The following is a 22,190-nucleotide window of genomic DNA, read 5'->3' as shown; positions in this document are numbered from 1 at the left end:
CAGCCCTCGGTACCACAGAAGTTGGACAGCATTGGATTAGAGGAACAGAACTTTCATTTGAAACAGTGTAGGTGATTCTTCCCACTGAAGTTGTGGAATGCACTGCAGGGTGATGTGATGGCTGTTAATACCTTTAACAGTGGCTTGGATAATTTCTTGGACAAGCATAATATCCAAGGTTATTGTGATACAGGTATGGGACCTGTTATCCAGAATGCTCGGGACCTGGGGTTTTCCGGATAACAGATCTTTCCGTAATTTGGGTCTTCATGCCTATGTCTACTAGAAATTCATTTAAACATTAAATAAACCCAATAGGCTGGTTTTGCTTCCAATAAGTATTAATTGTATCTTAGTTGGGATCAAGTACAAGCTACTGTTATTATTACAGAGAAAAAGGAAATCATTTTTAAAAAATATTTGGATAAAATGGAGTCTATGGGAGACAGCCATTCCGTAATTCGGAGCTTTCTGGATATCAGGTTTCCGGATAAGGGATCCTATACCTAAAATTAACTGTAGATATGGGTATATACAGTTTATGTGAGTGTATTGAGGGTCGGTGTGAGTGTGTGTATGTATAGACACCGAGTTGATTTGGAGGGGTTGAACCTGGACTTTGAATTGTGACTGAATTTGAAAGTTGTCTTACTACTAAAGTTGGGATTTAGAGCTTCAGTAAACAATTTGATTCTGCTGCTGCCCAACGAGTCTCACTAGTGATGGGCATTTGCCGAAAATTCACAAAAGCAGCAAAATATTTGCTTAATGCAATGAAGTCTATGTGAAAAACTTTTGACAGGCAACAATTTTTTTCTTGACCCATTGGAGTCTATTGTCTGCGTTTTCACGGCAAAACCTTGCGAAAAATTTTGCTCATCACTAATTCTCACCTTGAAGTCAGAGAGAAAGAGGGGAAATTCCATGTGGTCCTTCCTGTACTCAAAGGAAGTGAAACAGACATTTTTTAACAGCTTTTAATTTGTATATTGCATAAAAATATGTCTTCAGTTACTTTAGGAAGTATTGAAAAAGTTAATCTGAATTGGCATGTTCGGAGTCACTAACGGCCCCTTCTAAACCCCCCATTTCTATTCCTGCCTCTTCCTCCGCCTCCTCGGTTTGAATTTCTGGAATTATTTCTTCTGTCAAAAGGTCTCCTCCCTCTTCCGCCAAAACCTCTATTCCTTGGTCCATCAAAGTTTCTCTCAGATTCTTGAATTGCGGGTAGTTCAGTTGCAACTGTAAACTGCCACTGTTTTGTATCTGTCCAGCGCTCCTGTTATAAATAATAATGCAGTTCTGTTACAGAATTCTCAAAGAGATGGGGGACATTCTATTCAGTGCCAATTCAAATCAAGTGCAAAAACGGTTTATTAAAGGGCATCAGTCAGCTGAAACAGCCCCCCCACCAGAGGTTCGGGCTAATAGAGTCCACACTCCTGTTGGGTTAAAATGCTCCCACCAGCATTAGGCTGCTCACATGGGGAGGAAGTTCTTGGTGAAGGCAGCCATGTTGGGGCATATAATGAGAGAGTGCAGCTAATTGCTCAATATACGCATATGTGATGTCAGATTGTGAGTTGCCTATGTCAAGATGTCCATTTTGTGCATACGCACTGCACAACATGGCCACTTGCACCGGCAGCACACCACTAGGGTGGCCTAGGTATAGCAAGGGAATTTTTTTTTGTTTAAATTTTTTTAAAATGTTTAAAGACCAAATTAAGATTTCTTGGTAGCAAGAGGTAGCAATATTGCTAGGCAACGTTTTTTGTTCATTGCTGGCAGCAGAATCTGGAAACACAGAATCTACTGTGTGTAGCAGTCAGTTCTGTGACATATTCTGCTGCAGATTTTACATTCAATGGCAGGTGCACAGCTAACTATGTGCCTGTGTCAGCAATTGTTGTATTTCAAAGGAGACATATAGTGTGAAAAATAATGTTTTTATACACGTTTCATACCCTTCAAATGTAAAAAAAAAACAAAAAAAAACGAACTTTATGCTAATACTAATCCTTTAATATTAGCTGAAACTTACCTGCATTGATTCCAGGTTTTCTGAACGAACATCAAAACACACCCCCTAAAGAAAGAAAAAAAAGCAGAAAACATTTTCTGAATACACGTCTCAATTAAAGACTGTAGCAATCTTCTGTAAATATTACAATAGCTAACTGAACATTTGCACTGTAGCATAAAAGTAACTCCAATCTGCTTTTGAGGGTGCTAGGAGTTGTAGGGCATCTGGGTCCAAAGAATTGCCTGGCCTAGCCTCTGGGAAAAAAAATCCCTAACATTTGGGTTCTTTGTATTTACATATATATTTAAAGAGACCTTCGACACTGGGAAAATATACAGACAATAAGACAAAGCACAAGGACTATAATTGTCACATTGTTTTGTAAAAATGAAGCGTTAATTGTTTACTTAGGGCATACTAGTTAAGTAGCTGTAAAAAAACAAATGAAAATTCAGCTTTAAATGACCACATTTCTTATATGATACATATTTGAGAATGTTCCCCTTACCATGGAGTCCTTGAGTAGACACATTCTATGGATTTTGGAATCAACATCATCACCCAGTTGTTCTTTAATGGATTGCCAAGCATAGCTTAAGCTGTGAATAGGTACTGAACTCTTCAATGTTATAGTCTCGTAACCCTAAAGATGTAACAGTAAAACGTGCAAATTGTCAATTATGTTAAGGAATGGGAATAAAATGCTAGGAGTTAACAATACTGCATTTAACATCCCATTTACATCACATATGCTGCCCTGTAGACTATAACAGAGCTCTGCTGCAAATTCTAGAAGAAAGACTATTAAATACAGAAAATTCATAACCGACGTACCGCTTCCATGTTGAGCAAAGAGCGCTGTTTAATGGACGTCGCCCCAGAAATGTGAGCTAAAGCAGCAGCTATGGCAGTTAATGCACCCTTCTGTTCAATCAGTTCCTGGGCATATTCTTTAAAATGTTCAATTACATCAGCTGGAACTGTATCCAAGGACCTAAGAAAAACAGTAAGATATAATGTGTGTATATAGGAATCCAAAGCATCTGCTTTAGTATGTTGTAGTGCATTGCTTTTCAAAGCTACAACCAGCTGGAGGCCAAAGGTTTCATAACGAACAAGTTTTAACAAAGAGATTCAAACATCTAGTTTGTGCTAAAGTATTTCTCAAACGAGAGTGGGAATAAGAAATAAAACGATTATTCTTCAGTGTGAAGATAATACAGCAGTTGGTATAGGGCTATAGATCGGAGCTAGATGTCTTTTAATGAGTTTCACTCAGCTCCTGCCCGACTACAAAGGGTAACCTGGTCATGTACATCATATTCCTTCAGTCAGTAAACACGTTGTTTGTATTGAGCGAGATGGAATGATAGGAGGCAGAATGGTTAACAGCTGAAGGCAAATGCCCAAGGGACTGATTCTTGGCCTGTGGCAAAAGCAGGCTGAGAATCAACCCCTATACTGCCATCTGCTTCCCTCCTTTGCCTTGCCTGGAAACATTGGGGTATATTTATCAAAGAGTGAAGTGAAATTCCACCACTCTCCACTCATTTCTATGGAGTATTTATCAATGGGTAAAAGTTCATCCTTTGATAAAGACGCCTTTCAAAATCCCATAGAAATGAATGGAGAGTGGCGGAATTTCACTCTAGGGGACTCTGGCGATCTCTTAAATTCACTCTTTGATATACTAAATATATCAAATATACCCCATCGTGTGGGCCTGGGTGCAGGCACATGCAGTGGATTTCAGGACCAAAACACGAAAGTTTGCATTTTGGAGCTGAAATCTGTTGTGACTGGAATTTGCCTAAGAAAACACTGAATAATCAATGGAAACCGTTTGGCAAAAGTCCTAATGCTGCAAATGCAAATCCATACTAATCAATATCTATCCTTTATGGTGAACTAGTGCCAATTCTTTCAGAAGGGTTGACCTTTCCTTATTAATGAAAGTATTAAAGTATTGATTCAACAGGTCTTGTACAGGTTGTAATTTAATTTACAAACCAGACAGTTCGTTCACTGACTGATCTCTCTCAAGGGAATACAATCCTCAGGTTTGTAAATTAAATAAAAAAACCTTATTTTTGTTTGCACAAGACCTGTTGAGTGCTGTAGATCCCACTCAAAGATAAAGAATGCAAATTGCAAACAAAAAAAAGCAAAAATAATTACTTTATTGCATCAGCACTGGATGATTTGGCAACATTCAATAAGGAAGGTACTCCAACACGTTTGAATGTGATTCCCTGAAAAATAAAACATTTTGTTAGCATCACAACCAAATAGAAGTACATAAATACAAAAAACTACACATTTCTAATGGTCAGCACATGCTTAGGTACAGGTGTGTATAATGACTATATTGGTTTGTTTCATCTTTCCTTTTTTAAACACAAGATAAATAATATATGACCTACCGTGCTCCTCTCCACATTCCTGAGATAATGCCTTTCCCATGGTTCATAAAGGGATATACAGACGCCTGTGCGTCCGGCTCTTCCTGTACGTCCTGAGCGATGAACATAAGCATCTGCTTCCTGTAAAGAGTTTTTATAGTCAGTATAGTTCTAAGGAATTTCTACAAAAGTGTGTTTTTTCTAGATTTGATAATATTGTTGCCTGTTTACATGTATGTGCAAGACAAGTTGAAAAGTAATTTTGAGGATTTTAAACATTCCACGAAAGTCTATAAAAGAACAACAAATCACTTTTAAACCATAGAGAAAGGAATAGCTTTACCTTTGGTGCAGAGTACAATACTACAAGGTCAACTTCTGGGATATCTAGTCCACGAGCTGCAACATTGGTGGCAATAAGAACTTCAAATGTTCCCTGCCTGAAACCCTTCAAGACGACTTCCCTTTCCTTCTGTTGGAGGTCTCCATGTAATGATTTGGCAGACTGGAAGAAGTTAAAAATAAATATGACATTTGCCAAAACAACTCCTTCAAAACAATTCTACAGGATTAAAAAAGAAAAAAAGCCCTATATTCTACTTAAAGCAGAAGGAAAGGACTATTTCAGGGTTTCACTTAAAAGAGAAGGAAAGCTACTTGAGCAGTTTATTGTCAATAGATTAGAAACAATAGTGCAAGCTTTAACACTATTTATTCTGCAGAATGCTTTAACATACTTGAGTTAACAGCTCTTGAAGTGTTCTCTGTTTGTTTAGGATAGCAGCTGCCATATTGGCTTGGTGTGACATCACTTCCTGCCTGAGTCTCTCTCTGCTCGCTCATAGCTCTGGGCTCAGATTACAGCAGAGAGGGAGAGAGGAGCAAACTGAGCATGCTCAATGCCATGCCCTGGAGGTTTAAGATGAAAACAGGAAGTCTGATACAGAAGTCCATGTGTACACAATAGAAGGAAAGAAATGTGGTGTTTCTTTTGACAGAGGACTCAGAGCAGCATTACTGGTGTATTTACATAGACCTTTCTCATAAAGCTTACTTAATTTTAACCTTTCCTTCTCCTTTAAGTGATTAAAAGGAGAAGGAAAGGTATCATTCCTTTTCCCTTAAGAATAAGTGTTCAGTTTACCAATGGTGTAACATAGAACATACTCCCCCCACTCCACCAACAGAAGGGGGAGGGAGAGCTTTATTGCTGTCCAAGGGCCTTCGTCAGAGTCTGCTCCCCCATAGTTACACCGCTGGAGTTTTGACACTAGGCTTTATACATAAATTTAAATACAACTATAATTCTGACCTGTTTTAATGAGCCACAGCTTGTGGCTAATGTGTGAGCTTCTAATTTTGAATCACAAAAGATGATGGTTTTTCCATGACTTCCACTGTACACCTGAACTAAATCTCCAAGGACTGCTGCCTTCTGGGATCTGGTGCACTCGATGGCCAAATGCTTTGAGTGAAAGGAAAAAAAAAAGATTTGATTACATACAGTTAATTTGTGCTTTGAAAAAATAATATTTATAATTAAATTGTTATTTGTGTTAATGAAGAAACTAGAAAAAGAGCAGATTGAGACCTCAAATTAAAGGATAGGGTTGTGCAAACAGAATTACAGTTGCAGCTGTGCCGAAAGTTTCATTTTCAAGTTTTGAAAAACAATCTGCTGGTGCAATGTTTCTTTGCCATTATTCACAAAGATATAATAAAACATATATTTAGGAACCTTAGAGAACCAATTTCCATGCATTCTCTAATTTCTGTTCTATCTTCCTCCTATATCAGCTTACAAGGGATTCTTATCCAAGGAGGGGCCCACAGGGAAATCTAACTAGTTTACCGAAAGAGCTCCACCAAATATATTCTTCAGCTGAAGCCATTTTGGTGATGTATTTGCCTCACAATGTGAACATTCCACTGACCTCAACAGTGGTGGCAGCCTTCTGACTTCTATGCCCGATCAAGTCAATTTTTTCAAATTGTTTTCTCATATATTTTTTAGCCATATTGTACATCCAGTCTGGGCATGTTGCAGAGAACAAGAGAGTCTGGGGATTTTCTTCAGGATCTTGAAAAAAGTAGATTCAAAACGTATAAACAATATTTCAAATCAAGATTTGGACAAACCACAGGACATTTGCAATACTAAAAATTCTGACATATCAAATCTGAACCACTGGTACGTGACTAACATAATAACATAAAAATAGTCAATTTTGATCACAAATGCCGATATGTTTATATCTGGTCTAGGGACTGGTTATTTTGCCAAAACCTCTGTGGAATGTTTGTTGCTCAGCCAATCACCAAATTCTGCACCAAAACAGAATTTAAAACGGTCAGTGCAGACACAGGAGCCTGCATTTATCCTCAGGGCAGAAGACTGTAGCTAGAAGATGCTTTTCATCAACCAAAAGGTAAATTTGTTGAATGACTTACTGTTACGCTGCCTAAAATGAGGCAGCTGTAATTATGAAATTAAATAAAAGCTTAGTTAGTGCTATAGTCAGAAACGAAAATGAACTGCTGCAAATATTATAAAACTTTACAACCGAATGGACAATTTGTAATTAATTTACATTAACACCTAAACATTGATTTATATTTTCTTGCTGCAAAAGCATTAAAACAAAGATCGGACACATACCAGCTTTGTAGCGAACCGATAATATTTCCTCAACTTGTTCGGAGAAGCCCATATCGAACATCATGTCAACTTCGTCTAGTACCACGTGCTTTAAAGTTGTAAGGTCCAAGCGGTAATTTTGGACAAGATCTCTCACACGGCCAGGTGTCCCGACTAAGAAGTCAATTCCATCTTTAATGGCAAAAACTACAAAAAAGGGAGAAAAAAAAGCTCAGGCTCCAGATTAATTTGGCAACTCCAAACAGTATTTATATAGATATATAGCAAATATTATTGGATATAATTATTTTTATATATTAGGTTGGCTCTAGATATAGAGACAATTACAGGATAAACAGATCAGACTTAAAGCAAATGTTAAAGAGGGGGCTCCAATGTTATACAACAAACCAAGACTTAAGTCAGTAATCCTTTGAACAGTATAGGACTTCCTTTTTAACAAGGCTATTAAAAAAGCATGGGGTAGGCAAAGGGGCCACTGGTATCCACCAATGCAACTATTTTGGTTCCATCTAAATGCTACTTCTAAACATTAAAGCCAAGTTTTAAACAATATGGAATATTATGAGACCATGAAGTAAATGTAGCATTCTGACAAACATCTTATTAGTATTAGACATGAAACCGATCATGTAAAAGCCAAATTGTCACCTTGTTGTTGATATGGAGTTCCTCCGTAAAAACACGAGACCTTCAGCTTTTTAGTGATGCTGCGGATTTCATTTGTGATTTGAATAGCTAACTCTCTGGTTGGAGTAAGGATTATCACCTAGAAAGTAATTAAGTTTGAATTAAGAACATAAACTTACATAGTTAGATCGGGTTAAAAAAAAGACAAAGTCCATCAAGTTCAACCCCTCCAAATGAAAACCCAGCATCCATACACACACAAACTATATATACTCATACACTAACTATAGATATTAGCATCACAATAGCCGTGTATATTATGTCAGTCCAAGAAATCATCCAAGCCACTCAAAGTCATTAACAGAATCAGCATCACATCACCTGGAAGTGCATTCCACAACCTCACTGTGAAGAACCACCTACGTTGCTTCAAATGAAAGTTCTTTTCTTCTAGTCTAAAGGGGTGGCCTCTGGTACGGTGATCCACTTTATGGGTAAAAAGGTCCCCTGCTATTTGTATATAATGTCCCCTAATGTACTTGTAAATTGTAATCATGTCCCCTCGCAAGCGCCTTTTTTCCAGAGAAAACAACCCCAACCTTGACAGTCTCCCCTCATAATTTAAGTCTTCCATCCCTCTAACCAGTTTAGTTGCACTTAGTCTCTGCACTGTCTCCAGCTCATTTATATCCCTCTTAAGGACTGGAGTCCAAAACTGCACTGGATACTCCAGATGAGGCCTTACCAGGGACCTATAAAGAGGCATAATTATGTTTTCATCCCTTGAGTTAATGCCCTTTTTTATGCAAGACAGAACTTTATTTGCTTTAGTAGCCACAGAATGACACTACCCAGAATTAGACAACTTGTTATCCACAAAAACTCCCTAGATCCTTCTCATTTAAGGAACCTCCCAACACACTGCCCTTTAGTGTATAACTTTTGCCAAAGTACATAACCTGCATTTATCAACATTGAACCTCATTTTCCAGTTTGCTGCCCAGTTTTCCAGTTTAGACAAATCACTCTGCAAAGTGGCAGCATCCTGCATGGAACCTATAGTTCTGCACTATTTAGTATCATCTACAAAAATAGAAACAGTACTTTCAATCAGGCCCAGATTTGTAGTGAGGCCACAAAGGCCCGGCCTAGAGCGGCAGATTATTAGGGGTGGCATGCTGCTGAGCCACTCTATGGGGAGCACTGGGGACGTGCAGCTCCCCAGTGCTCCAGCGCACTTGTGTGCCCACGAGTGGTTGTGCAGGTGGCCGCTAGAACCGAGCGGCCGTTAAACCCGGTGCTGCTTTCAGCGCCCACCTCCAGGTCATTAATAAACAAGTTGAAAGGCAAAGGAGCAACTACAGAGCCCTGCGGTACTCCACTAACAACACTGGTCCAATTAGAAAACGTTTCATTTACCACCACTCTTTGAAGTCTTTTAGCCAGTTCTCTATCCAGGTACAAATACTATGTTACAGGTTACCATTCCTTAATTTAACCAGTACCCTTCTGTGTGCCACTGTATCAAATGCTTTAGCAAAGTCTAAGTAGATCACAGAACAAAGCTCTCTAAGTACCCTGGGATGAATACAATCCTGCCCCGGACCATGTTCTAGTCTCTTTTGAATTTCCTTATGCGTGAACCATGCATCATTAGTTCTATTACTAGAATTGGGACTATTAAGAAGGAAACCTTCATTAACTGGTTCCTCATTTGTGTAGACAGATAAAAAAAAATAGTTCTGCTTTTTTTTTCTGTTCTTAGCAACCAGCTGACCTCCCTCTGATATTAAGGGTCCCACCCCTTCCTGTTTCTTTTTTTTTTTTTTCTATTTACATATTTAAAAAATAATTTTGGATCCTTTATACTGCTTGCTGCAATACCCTTTTTCATATTGATTTTAGCTTTTTTGCATGATTTATTGGCCTCCTTGTACCTGATAAACGTTTCAGCTGTCCCAGCTAAATTGAAAGCCTTAAAAGCAGGCTTTTCTTACCAACCTCAACACCAACACTTCTAATGGGCCACACCAATTTTGTTTTGCAACAAACTTCCGTGCTTGCAAGGGGAATATACTGACATGTATATTTATTAAGCAGCTTTAGAAGTCACATTTTTGTTATGTGTTTAACCCTGTGAAAAGCATTTACCACTTATTGCACAGATGCCCTTTTACTGTCAACATTTGCAAGTCTGAAATTTATTGTGTTTCTGGTGAACCATTTGAAAACAACTTAACTGAAAAGTGTGTTGGAAAGAGAACGACTTTTTTTTAAATAAAATATTACCGATATAGATGTTTACAAATTTGTATCTCTAGCCTAACATGGAAAATGTTTGAATCTTTAACATCTGAAAATACAAAGTTAACAAAATGCCTATTTTCAATTAAAAAATGTGCCCAATGCAATTATCCCCAACATAAATTTGTTTTGGACAGGTGACCAGTTGCCTCCATTATTTGTACATTAAAGAGATAATGACACCAGAAATTAAACCTTTTTTTACATTTATTATAACATTGTGGCATACTATTTATAATGTTGCCACTAAAGTATTTAATCAATGCTTTAACATTAACCATTTTATCCCCCATGTTCTTCTATCAGGGGGCATTAGCATTAGAAACAGGTTGAGAAGGGAGAGTCAGGTTGGCAAAACAGTCAGGTTTAGAAAGTAACAATTACTTGCAAAATGAGGAATATCAGCTAAAAATGATCTACACAATATATAGGTAATGTTTAAAGGGGAAGTAAAGTCTAAAATAGAATAAGGCTAGAAATGCTGTATTTTGTATACTAAATATAAACATGAACTTACTGCACCACAAGCCTAATCAAACAAATTATTTATGCTTTCAAAGTTGGCCACAGGGGGTCACCATCTTATAACTTTGTTAATCATCTTTGCAAGGCAAAGCTCCACTCTGGAGGAACTCTAACCTGCCTCACATGAGAAAGCGGACAGATTTTCAATATTGGCCACAAATGGGTATTAGACTTCTAGAGGATCTATTGGTGGGAGGTAATTTCGTCTCCCTAGACCAATTAAGAATTAAATCGGCAAGACATACAACTATTTAGATACTTCCAGATGAGACGTGCCTTTCATGCACAGTTCAAGTCATTCCAATTTACACCCATACATCTGGCATGGGACGCCAGACTGCGGACTCTAGACGCAACCCTCCCCATTCAACAAAGCCAAACAATAATGGCTGACATTTATTCCTTCACTAGAGGAAGACCAGTGGGAAGAGGCTACGGATAACTTGTACCCATACCTAATATCACTTAGGGACTTAATGGTTCAATTCAAAACGATCCACCAAATTTACATTACCCCCCTAAGGCTTGAAGCTATGGGTAGATCAGAGGGAGCCAAATGCGTAAAATGCGTCAGGGGAGAAGCTGGATTCCTCCACTTGTTATGGAGTTGCCTTAGAGTGGCAGCATATTGGTCAGAAGTAATCCGATACACTAATATATTTCTATCCTTTCTTGGAATTAAGTCCCCCGAGACTTGTTTTTTGGGTATTATAGATGAGGCAGTACCCTTACAAAAATCCAGAACATTAATACAATTTATTTTGTTATATGCAAAGAAGCTAGTAATAATGAAATGGATGAACCAACCCCCCTACAATTCAGCAATGGATTGACCTAATAAATGTCACATTGCCTCTAATCAAATTGACGTATAATGCTAGGGGAACACCCCGGAAATTTGAGAAAATATGGGAACCTTAGTTAGATGTCAACCCCCAAGCATCCCTACCAGATGACTATGCTCTAGATTGGCCCGAAGTACTGTGTATGCCGATAACTGGTGAATGTTACATGCTCCTTTAAGTATTGAAACTGTCACTAAACGACAAAGTAATTGAAAACAGTAGTCATGTAAGTGTCAAGCCTGTTGGTTGCTTCAATTGTGGGTTTTTTTGGTGTTGTTTTGAAAATGCAAAATAAAGACATCTTACCAAGACATGCTCAGTGTGGTCTAAGGTTTCCTAAACCCATACTTTTAGAATTCTCTTATAGTTAAAAAAAAAAATTGTGCGTACATAAAATATCCATTCTGTGGTATTATCAGGGAACAAGGGAAGGTATATAAAAAGAAAATCGTTCAGAATCCCTTACCCTAGGTGCACGTCCTCTAGCCAATGGCTGTTGGTCTTCATTTAGCTTCTCCACTAAAGGAATAGCAAACGAGAATGTTTTCCCTGTGCCTGTACGGGCCTGGACCACAACATCTTTGCCACTGTAAGCAGTGTGGAATGTTTTTGACTGAATTGGGAACAGATAGCTCACTCCTTTAGCTGTACAAATCATATGAAAAACAGTGCACAGTGTTAGTTGCATGTATGATGGCATTTGGGAAGGTCTGCAACCTTTTGGATTATATCACTTTTGCAAAGTGCTGTAAAAATGCACAGCTTGGCTTTTCTCAGTATTTGATTTTAGGCCATTTCTTTCCATATAGGTTCCATTATGCAAAGACTGATGAATTTCATCAACCTCATTATGCATATATAGTGTATTTTACTGCATCAGAAAATCATTACCTTGTAAATTCTTAATGGTCTCCTTGGAAAGTGGAAATTTAGAGAAGTCACCGTCTATTTTTTCTTGATTTATTTCCTGTAGGAAGAAAAAAAAATGTATTGTGACATAAATAACGGATTTCAACAAATCTTATGGGCAAACCTTATGGGCTTAAGGGAGAACTAAAGCTTAATTAAAAAAGTAGGCTAGAAATGTTGTAGATTCTGTTTTGGGCTTCTGTATTAGCCCAAGGCAACCACAGCCCTTTAGCAGGGACGATTTGTGCCTCCAAAGATGCCCCTGTAGCTCCCCATTTTCTTTTCTGACGATTCACTGCACAAGCGCTGTGCTGGGTTTATTTCTCCTTTAAATCTCACAACCCCTTCCACCTTTTAGGTAAACCAGATTAACTTCCTTTCTCGGTTAGTATTGCAGGTAATCTATATGTTTGATATATATACACTGTACTCTGCACTGCGGGGAAATGTAGGTGCTTTATAAACACGTTAATATAATTCCGTTGGTCAGCTTCTTATTTTGCTTAAGTGACCTACATTCTGAGAGACCAGGGACATGCTCAAATTACCTGTTATTGACCCATTTACACGCATTATAAAAAGATACATATTATATAAATACAGACTATTGCCTCATTACCTGTTCCTCTTTGGTTAACACCTTTTCTTCACACTCCTTGGCTGTAGTGATCTCCGTTGTATCAGTTTTTCTTTTCTTAGGAGTTGGTTCATTATCATCACTTGTTATGATCTTTTTAGATTTTTTAACGCTCTATGAAACATGGGTTTAGAGTTTTTTTAAAGAATTTTAAAGGAAAAATGTATTCCCTTGTTCAGCATGAGTTCAAGTAAACAGGCCATATGCTAAATATAATGTTTTCCCTAGTTTTATAATTAAAAACTATATTTTTCTATTGTTAAATCTTGCTCTAAACGCTAAACAAAAGTACTTTCAAAGTACTGGTAATCTTTGTGTGCAGTCCAGCACTCCTATAGTTATCTGTCCCCACAATATTATTTAAGAGCAACTTCTGGAAATATGAAAAGAAACAAATTCCAGAAAACAATTTCCCAGGACACACCACAAACACAAAACAGTATCAGTTATACCTTCACGCCATTCGTTTGTGGTTCAGATTGTTCTGCTTCTTCCTGTGAGTCTGAATCTTCCTTGCTCACTTTTATTTTTTTCTTCTTGACTTTCTTTGGTGTGGGAGTGCTTGGATCTGGCTGCTCTCCGTCACATTCTTCTGCGGTTTCAGAGAGATCTGTTATTGGTGCAGGCTTCTTCTTTTTCTTCAACTTGGGAGTCTATTAGCACATTGATGCAACAAAACAAATCACACTTTTTCAGAAAAAAACAAGAACATCAGAACAATAGTGCATATAACCTGAACTCCCTCAACAAGAAAAGTTTAAAATTGTGATTTTAAAAAATACAGTTATGAGAAAAAAAGCATTTTCACAATTAAAGGAGAACTCCACAAAAACACAACTTTAGCTTTTTGAAAAGTAAACAATTTCAAGCAACTTTGCAATATACATCATATAAAAAAAATGCAGACTTTTCATGATTTTTAATGGTTTCTGACAGTTCCCTATGCCTAGCCCCCCTGCTGATCTGTCTGACTACTTTGCTGAGCTGGCTGACTACTGTTACTTTGTATCAACAGCCAGCTGTCCTCAGCCTGCATCCTCCAAAGCCAACAATTCCCTGCACATGTAATTTCAATAATTAAAGGAACATCCCGGTGCAATGCATTGTGGGTAATGTAGTTCCTGCATGCTGTCTGTAAGCTGTGGAGTCGTTGTAACAATTTGTAACATCAGTGTTTTGGTCCCTCCTTCTCTGACAGGATTTCAAATGATGCAAAAAGAGAAAAACTGTTAAACAGCTGGATTCCAGCAGCGAAAATGGCATTTATTCATACTTTTTGAAGAAACTTTAACTTAATAAAGGTTTATTAAGGGTTTCTGTGTTATGTGGTCCTCTTTATTAAATTATGGTTTAGAAGTCACAGTTCCCCTTTAAGCTGGACACACAAAGTAAAGTTTGATAACATTTATGACTTAGGAGGACATCCAGGCCAGGGTTTCTCAATGTTTTCCAGGAGGCCAGAATTAGGTCTGCTTTGCAACACAATGCACTTTATTTTAATTACGAATGCCTACTATAGCAGGACATCTTGGGCATGGGACCCACCATAAACAATAAAGGGCCCTGATTTTGGGTATTTGAACCATAGGTTAAGATTGTGCTAGGCAAAAAGGCATTAACATCTAACCAACTTTCAACCACAATCATTTGCCATATATCCTGCATCTTGGCCTATTTTGTGATTTACTGCAAATATGTCAATGCAAATTAAAATTTTACTTATTCAACTATTACTTATGACCATAACATATTTCCAAGCATCATGCTACTAGCTTCTCTTTCTTTAAATGAGAATTAAACCTCCCAGCATATAAATATAAAATATGCATACCAAAAAAAGTTGTACAGCAGGGGCATGTGCAGTTGAAGCTGATCAAAACCTAGTATAAACTGAGCATGCTCCAGGAGGGGAGCTCTGACAGAAGAGTATCCGAAGCCACGCAATAAATAAATGTCTGCCAGCCCTTGTCCACAATTTAGCTTTTTCTTTAAAGCAGGTACAAGACACATTTTTGAGGGTAACAAGTGGTGTATGTGGTGGGGACTCTCTGCTTTAAGTGGATTTCTGTAATCACAACTAGATATATTCTTACCGGATTATTGTTGTTGATCTCTCCATTTATGGATTCAGCCATATGTTCCAAATCAAGATCTTCTGTGTCCCCATTCTTCATTTTTCTCTTTTTTATCTTGGGTAGAGGAGTTTCAGACAGTTTCTAGAATTGCGTAGGGGTAAGCAACATGTATATTTAGGAACAAACAAGTGTTATTTATGGGAGTTATTTATTAAAATCTGATTTTTTTTTCTGGTTGGAATTTTAAAAGGAAAAACCACCATTTTTTTTAAGATTTATTAAACCCTGATGGTGTTAAAAGTCAGAATAAAACAGTACTCCATCTCAGACCTGCCGAGTTCTGTAGAAGTCAATGGGAGCTGTCCCGTTGACATTTTGAAGATATCTGGGTTTTGTTTAAAAAATGATAAAGATTTTGTGTTTTCGGGCATCAAATCTGAAAAAGTTGCAGGTGTCAGCTGTCATATTTGAAAAAAAAAAAAAGTCAAAAAGTTTCAGGCGTCAAATATGAAAAAAGTTGCAAGTTTCGTGCGTCAAATATGAATAAAGTCGCAGGTTTCAGGCGTCAAATCTGAAATAAGTCGCAGATTTCGGGAATCAAATCTGAAATAAATCGCAGGTTTTGGGCGTCAAATCTGAAAAAGTCGCAGCTATTGGGTGTCAAATCCGAAAAAGTCGCAGCTATTGGGCGTCAAATCCGAAAAAGATGTAAGGTTTCGGGAGTCATATGAAAAAAGTTGCAGGTTTCGGCCGTCAAATCCGAAATCAGTCGCAGGTTTCATATGCCAAATCTGAAAAAGTCGCAGCTATTGGGCGTCAAATCCGAAAAAGTCGCAGGTTTCAGCCGTCAAATCCGGAAAGCTTGCGGGTGTCGGGCGTCAAATCCGAAAAAGTCGCACGTTTCAGGAGTAAAATCCGAAAAAGTCGCAGGTTTCTGGGGTTAAATCCAAGAAACTCGCAGGTTTCGTGCGTCAAATCGGAAACAGAAGCAGCTTTGTGCATCAAAACCGAAAAAGTTGCATTATACGAGCGTCAAATCTGAAAAAATCTCAACCATTGGGTGTCAAATCTGAAGTCGCGGGTTTCGGCCGTCTAATCCGAAAATTTTGAGGGTGTCGCGCGTCAAATCCGAAAAAGTCGCAGGTTTCAGCAGTCAAATCCGAAAAATGTAAAAGTCAACCAATAGTCCAAATACACACCAATACTTAAAAAGAAACTGTCTCGAAGTCCAAATATAATAAAAAAGTGAAGGGGTCAGTGACTATGGATAAGTATAAATACAAATAGGGAAAGAAGTCAGAGAACACGTTGTTATTTACACTTGTCCCCGCGGTGCCTCAGCCTCGCTCCCCACAACCTCCCAGCCGCCCCCGCGTTTCTCACCTTCTTCTTCATACTTTCACCCTCCATTTCCTCGGCATAAACCTTCACGGGCATCGATGATTTCTCCTAAAACTCCCGTATCCAAGAGAACGGGGTCCGCAGGTGACCACACCACACTAAAGCAGCGTGCAAAAGGAAGGAACGATCGTGCGTAATTTCCTGTTCCCAGAATTTGACTGAACGTCATCGATGTGCGACAAACAGCAGCCACGTGTGTAGAAAAGCCTTGCTGAGCGCTACAGGTTTCTGGGTTTTTTTTGTAACCAGCAGGGGGCGCTGCTCGGCATCCAAATGAAAATTCCTGGAACAGCAGCCCCTTCATTTGTTTTCATGATACATAGGGGATCGGTGGGCTTAGAGAGCTTTCTGCAGACAGTTCCGATTTGACGCCGCTTTTTATCTCCCCCTGTTTAACTCTGAAACTCCAACCTCCCTCGTTATCAGGGTAATTATTTTTCTTCCATTACCATATGCTCCACAAATCAGGAGAGAGTTGTTAACCAATGTATGATTTAACGGTTATCTTTTATTTGATATACAAATATGTGCTTGGTGGCCTTTCTGTTGTGTGTGTGTAACCCCCATCATGGCCACCCCCCTGTGCCATAGAATATATACCATTAATTCCTTACCATCCACAGGTCCTGAATCCCCTTTGCTAAATGAAAGGGTACTGGGAATTTGTCTCCAGGCAGTGCCTCCACCTAGTGGGATCCAGGGATTCACTGTGGCCCCAATAGGAACAAATGATTAACCACACCATCAAATCAAATTGAACTCAGTGGCGGAACTACTGGGGGAGCAGGGGGTGCGAGCGGGCCACGGCCCACACCCCCTCAGGGCCCCCCGGCAGTCCGTTCGCCGCTGACAATGCGGCCAAATCCGGGGGTACGGAGGGGGAAGGGCCCAGCTGCGCGCCACGCACCAGGCCCCGCCCCCCTCAACGAACGCTACTGATTGAACTTTATACAACTGGGAAAGTGTAGCGTATGCAGGTTATGGAAAGTTTGAACACATTTAGTGTTTTTTAGGGTCAGGTTTTATGTGTTATTACAGTTTTGCTAATGAAGGTGAATTGCCCTTTAAGCTGCTTATCTTAAATAGTTACAATTGTTTCTTTGCTTATCTTAAATTGTTACAAAGGGTACTGCCACGTATTCTGGGCTCTCTGCCAAAAGCCTCTTTTTTAATTAAGTTTTAGGGCAGAAACACGGGGAGATTTAGTCGCCCGGCGACAAGTCGTCTCTTCTTCGGGCAACTATTTTGATTCTAGCCGGCGGGAAGGCAGTTCAGTGAGATTAGTTGCCCGAATAAGAGGCGTTTTGTCACCGGGCGATTAATCTCCCCCCGAATCTCCACGTGTGTCTCTGCCCTTAGGAACTTTCTATCTTTTTCTGGCTGTTCAGTGCAGGAGTTCAAAGAGAAAGTCAGGAAATTTCAGTAAGAATCTGGGACTGAGGTTTGAGCTGTCAAAAGAGGGACTGTCCCACGAAAAATGCCATAGCATACCTCCCGACAGTCCCTCTTTTGACAGCTCAACCCGCAGTCCCACGTTTATACTGGAAAGTCCAGTTTTTCTCTGCACGGAACAGCCAGACAATGAAACAAAGTTTCTAACTTAATTGGCTTTTGGCAGAGAGCCCAGAACAGCCTCAGCAGTAGACAAGATACTTTTGTAACAATTTTGAGATAAGCAAATAAGCAACTGTAACAATATAAGATAACAGGTCCCCTGGGAAAAGTTACTCACGGCTTAAAGGGCAATTCCGTCATTAGCAAAACTGTAATAACTGAAAAAACCCCAGAAATATGCTCAAACTTTCATAACCTGCCACATTTTGTAAAATGAACATGATAATTAGGGGTGTGGCCACAAAATGGGCGTGGTCAAAATGTTGACGCACTACACAGGCAACTTTTTTGTCGCTCCAAAATGTTGGGAGGTATGCCATTTTAATATCAGTGACTGGCTACACAGCTGCTGATTTATATAAACTGTATTAGAGCCTCTGAAGAGAACATGTAGCTTGTAGCAAAGAAAGGTAACAGGACATTACATTAGACTCAAATGCAGGAAAAAAAGTGTGTTGTCCGGTGTTTCTGATTCTTTAAAGGAATATGATCACATCTGTTGGATTTTTTAGTTTGTTTGTAAGTCTTTATGATAGACTTGTGCCTGACCCAGACAAACTAACCCAAAACTGTTTTGCACTTCCCCATAGCCACAGCCTGACCTTACCTGCAGGGTTACCCCCATTCTGACCCATGGACTGCATGAACCAGAAATGATGTCACATTGCATCAGCAAGGAACTTAGAATAAAAAAATATTTCTCCTAGAGAGGCAATGTTCTGCATTAGGGTTTACATTTACCCTGCCTGGGTACCTGCGGATCATCTGAAATGTGACCACTTTTGGTGTTTTACAGATACCAGAACCAAATGCAGGACTCTTTTTTATTGTATAGATACAATAAAAGGGGGTCCAACACATAGGGGGAAATTCACTTAAGGGCGAAGTGACTAACGTTAGCGAAAATTCGCCAGCGTGACGTAATTTCGGCACTTCACCGATTTACTAATGGGCACAAGCATAAATTCGCTAGCGTAGGAGATAGACTGTAGCGATACTTTGCACTCTAACGCCAGGCGAATTTTCGATCTCGCGAATGGACATAACTATGCAAATTCACTAAGATGCGGATTTAAATGAACGTTACCTCTTTCGCCAGACTTGCCTTCGCCACCTCATAACAGGCGAAGTGCAATAGAGTAAATAGGAGCTCCTCAAAAAATAGTTGAAAAATTTTCTAAGTCCCAAAAAACGCTGGCGACTTTTCCGTTTTTGCCTAAGGTCACACTGGGTGATAATTCGCCCGTGATTTTTAAAAACATGTCCTGCCGACAAGTCGTTCGTTTTGTCGACACATCAAGGTGCATGCAAATCGCAAGCTAATATGTACATAGCGCGATTTGAGATCGCATGTAGCTTTAAAACGCGCAGAGACCCTTTTTGGAGCGGTAGGTGAGAAATAGCATGTACATAGAGAAGCACAGAAATCTCCCACAAACAAACCCCTTTCAAAATCCCTTTCGCTAGTGAAGTGATGCCTGCGCCCGTTAGTAAATTGGCGATGTCCCTGCGGGCAGTAACACTAGCAAATTGAGGATATCGTTAGCCACTTCACCCACAAGTAAATCTGCCCCATTGAGTAGAGGTCTTTGGAGTGGTTATCTGACTACATAAGACTATTGTGCATAGGGCTTTTTGCAGCAACTTCAAAGCATTAACAATAACTTGCTGAGGACAGTTCTGTGCAGACAGTTGAGCTATGTTCTCAAGCCTAACAATCTAAATGGGTCCTAGTAACTTCTGATTAATAGTGTATATATCCTTTGATGCACTGTACTGGTGATTTCTTACACGTTGTCCCTACAGTGTATCCCTTTGGAACCGAAGGTTATTTCCTGCTTTTTATGGGAGTACAATCAGTCAACGATACATGTGCTTTTTATGTCTTTTAGCCTAAGGACAGCTTCCAGGAGCTTTATTGCTAGATTGCAGTATGATATATGCTCATTACTGGTTTCTAGGCCTTAGATCATTAATTTATAACATCAGCATTTAAACGGTGTTACATAACACCATCTGGCAAAAAACAAAGGCCTTTCTAGTGGAGGTACGTGTAATTTCGATGATAAATAAAACTGCAAACCCAGTGCATTGTGGGATTGCAAGAGAGGACATACAGGTGTAGGAGCCTTTGTGGGTCACCACATGTGGCTGTCATCAGTGAACGGCCAACATCTGATATTAATTTTGCTTAGCATTGCAATGAGAAACCCTTTTCCCAGCCTCTGAACTATAGTATTCAATCAGCCTTTCAGACAGCCCTGTTAAAGAAATACTATGCTCAGTTCAGAAGTAGTGTTTTTAAATGTATTCTTAATTAAGTGAAATATGAAGTATGGAATCAAAAATTATAGGCACAACATGTTTTCTACCTAAATTAATAGGCAAAGATGGAAGCTGCCTTGCTCCTTTGTTTATGGCGAGTCATTATTTTATAGTCACTGTTGAGATGGCCATAAGCAGAGGGTGATTTTTTGGGGGAGGCATATTCTCTACATGGATTACCTTATAGCAGGGATCCCCAAACTTTTGAACCCGTGAGCAACATTCAGAAGTAAAATGAGTTGTGGAACAACACAAGCATGAAAAATGTTCAGGGGTGCCAAATGATTGGCCCTTTAGTAGCCCCTATGTGGGTTGTCAAAATACAGTGAGGCTCTGTTTGACATTACATATGGTTTTTATGCAACCAAAACTTGCCTCCAAGGCTGGAATTCAAAAATAAGCAGCTGCTTTGAGGCCACTGGGAGCAACATCCAAGGGGTTGGAGAGCAACATGTTGCTCACGAGCTACTGGTTGGGGATCACTGTCTTATAGTATTCCAGACCTGTTTGCACATTTAATATCCCACTGGAATATAGATTCAGTTGTAATGTTGTGTAATATACCTCCATCCAGTGCCAGCTTTTTGTATAATACCCAAGAGCACATGACAACAGAGTCGGCCCAACTATTAGTGGCTCCTAAGGCAAATACTACTTGATGCAGAGGCCTTTGCCACTTGCTCAAAACCTTTCCCTTACCATCAGTTCACATATCAAACCTGTCCCCACTGGCACCATTTGGTCCGTGATGCTCTCCTGAAGCTCATCACTCGCTCCGACTGTTTCCTCTCAAAGCCCTCTATGACAATATAAATCAAATGGTAATTTCATACATCCCAGAACACATGGCATGATAAATAGTGCCAAAACACATCATCTTAACAGAATACACCGTAGTATCAATACAATATCGATTTAATGTTTACAACCCAATAATACATGACAAGTTAAATGCAGTGCCATGTATAATACCCCTGAAATGCATGGCAAGATAAATATAGTGGTAATAACCCCAGAAAACATTTATGCCTAAATCTAATTCACTTTGTTCTGCCATTAGGGCATTTCCTTATAAATCACCCACGTTTGGAGTCATTATTATCTGCTGCACTTCTGCATATTGTTTTTAAAATATGGTCTGCCAGGGTTTTATACAGTAATTATTATGATGATTATTATCTTCCTCCACATGGATGATCATTAAATGAAGGTATGAAAAATAACAAAATGTGAAACCATTCCATGGTAATGAATATGCCAGTTATTAGAAAAATTCCATCTGTGAAGAAAATGTAATGTTTTTAAGATTTTCATCCTCTATTCAGACTGTATGTAGCGAAGGAGATTTCAGGTAGGAGGAGGGAGGGATTTCCAGCTGAGAACCTCCCTGTCATCATGACCGCTCTGATCCCTGTTCATGCCTCCATTTGGTTATGCAATGAAATGGCGGAAAAAAAGAATCGAAGAAGAGAGGGTGAAAGTGACGCTCTGAAGACCCAAAGCTGGATAGCGAAAGTGACGCTTCAATGAACTAAGATCCATGCGGCTATAAAGAACACCAAGAGAAAGGAATTTGTAATTGACTTTTGAGAAAGCCACTGGCGAAACGCGCGTCAGTGCAAGAACTTGACTCTTATTCTTTTAAAACTTAGTACGTTTGGAGATTTGCGGAAGCAATTTTAACGCGCATACTTACTTTATCTTATCCTATTTTCCTTTCCAAGGTCTGTTGGGTTTATGGTTTTTTAGATTAGAATAGTGTCTTCCAATTGAGAACAGGAAAGATTAAAATTTGAGACCACAGCCCTTCAGCTCCTGACCTTCCTCCCACTTTGTGG

General features: G+C 39.2%; 2 protein-coding genes across 2 annotated transcripts in view; one reads left to right on the top strand and one right to left on the bottom strand.

Annotated features, from left to right (window-relative positions):
• Positions 1 to 969: 969 nt before the first annotated feature.
• On the bottom strand, positions 970 to 16,519 carry ddx21.S (DEAD-box helicase 21 S homeolog). Its single transcript, NM_001088566.1, is given in 17 exon segments — positions 970 to 1,279; positions 2,045 to 2,089; positions 2,535 to 2,669; positions 2,861 to 3,020; positions 4,205 to 4,278; positions 4,450 to 4,569; positions 4,772 to 4,933; positions 5,741 to 5,893; positions 6,363 to 6,508; positions 7,088 to 7,273; positions 7,739 to 7,856; positions 11,858 to 12,036; positions 12,283 to 12,358; positions 12,920 to 13,051; positions 13,390 to 13,590; positions 15,031 to 15,153; positions 16,396 to 16,519. Coding segments are annotated over 17 exon segments (2,280 nt in total). The 5' UTR covers positions 16,450 to 16,519; the 3' UTR covers positions 970 to 1,063.
• Positions 16,520 to 16,718: 199 nt separating this feature from the next.
• Positions 16,719 to 22,190, top strand: part of stox1.S (storkhead box 1 S homeolog) — a 54,685-nt gene continuing 49,213 nt past the window's right edge. Inside the window, exon 1 of the mRNA XM_018227471.2 lies at positions 16,719 to 16,840. The gene's annotated coding sequence lies outside the window, so the exon portion shown is untranslated. The remainder of the gene's footprint in view (positions 16,841 to 22,190) is intronic.

This window comes from Xenopus laevis, chromosome 7S (assembly GCF_017654675.1).
Source record: "Xenopus laevis strain J_2021 chromosome 7S, Xenopus_laevis_v10.1, whole genome shotgun sequence".
Classification (NCBI taxonomy): domain Eukaryota; kingdom Metazoa; phylum Chordata; class Amphibia; order Anura; family Pipidae; genus Xenopus; species Xenopus laevis.
The sequence above is the reverse complement of the archived record's forward strand: the minus strand, read 5'-3'. Positions and strand labels throughout refer to the sequence as shown.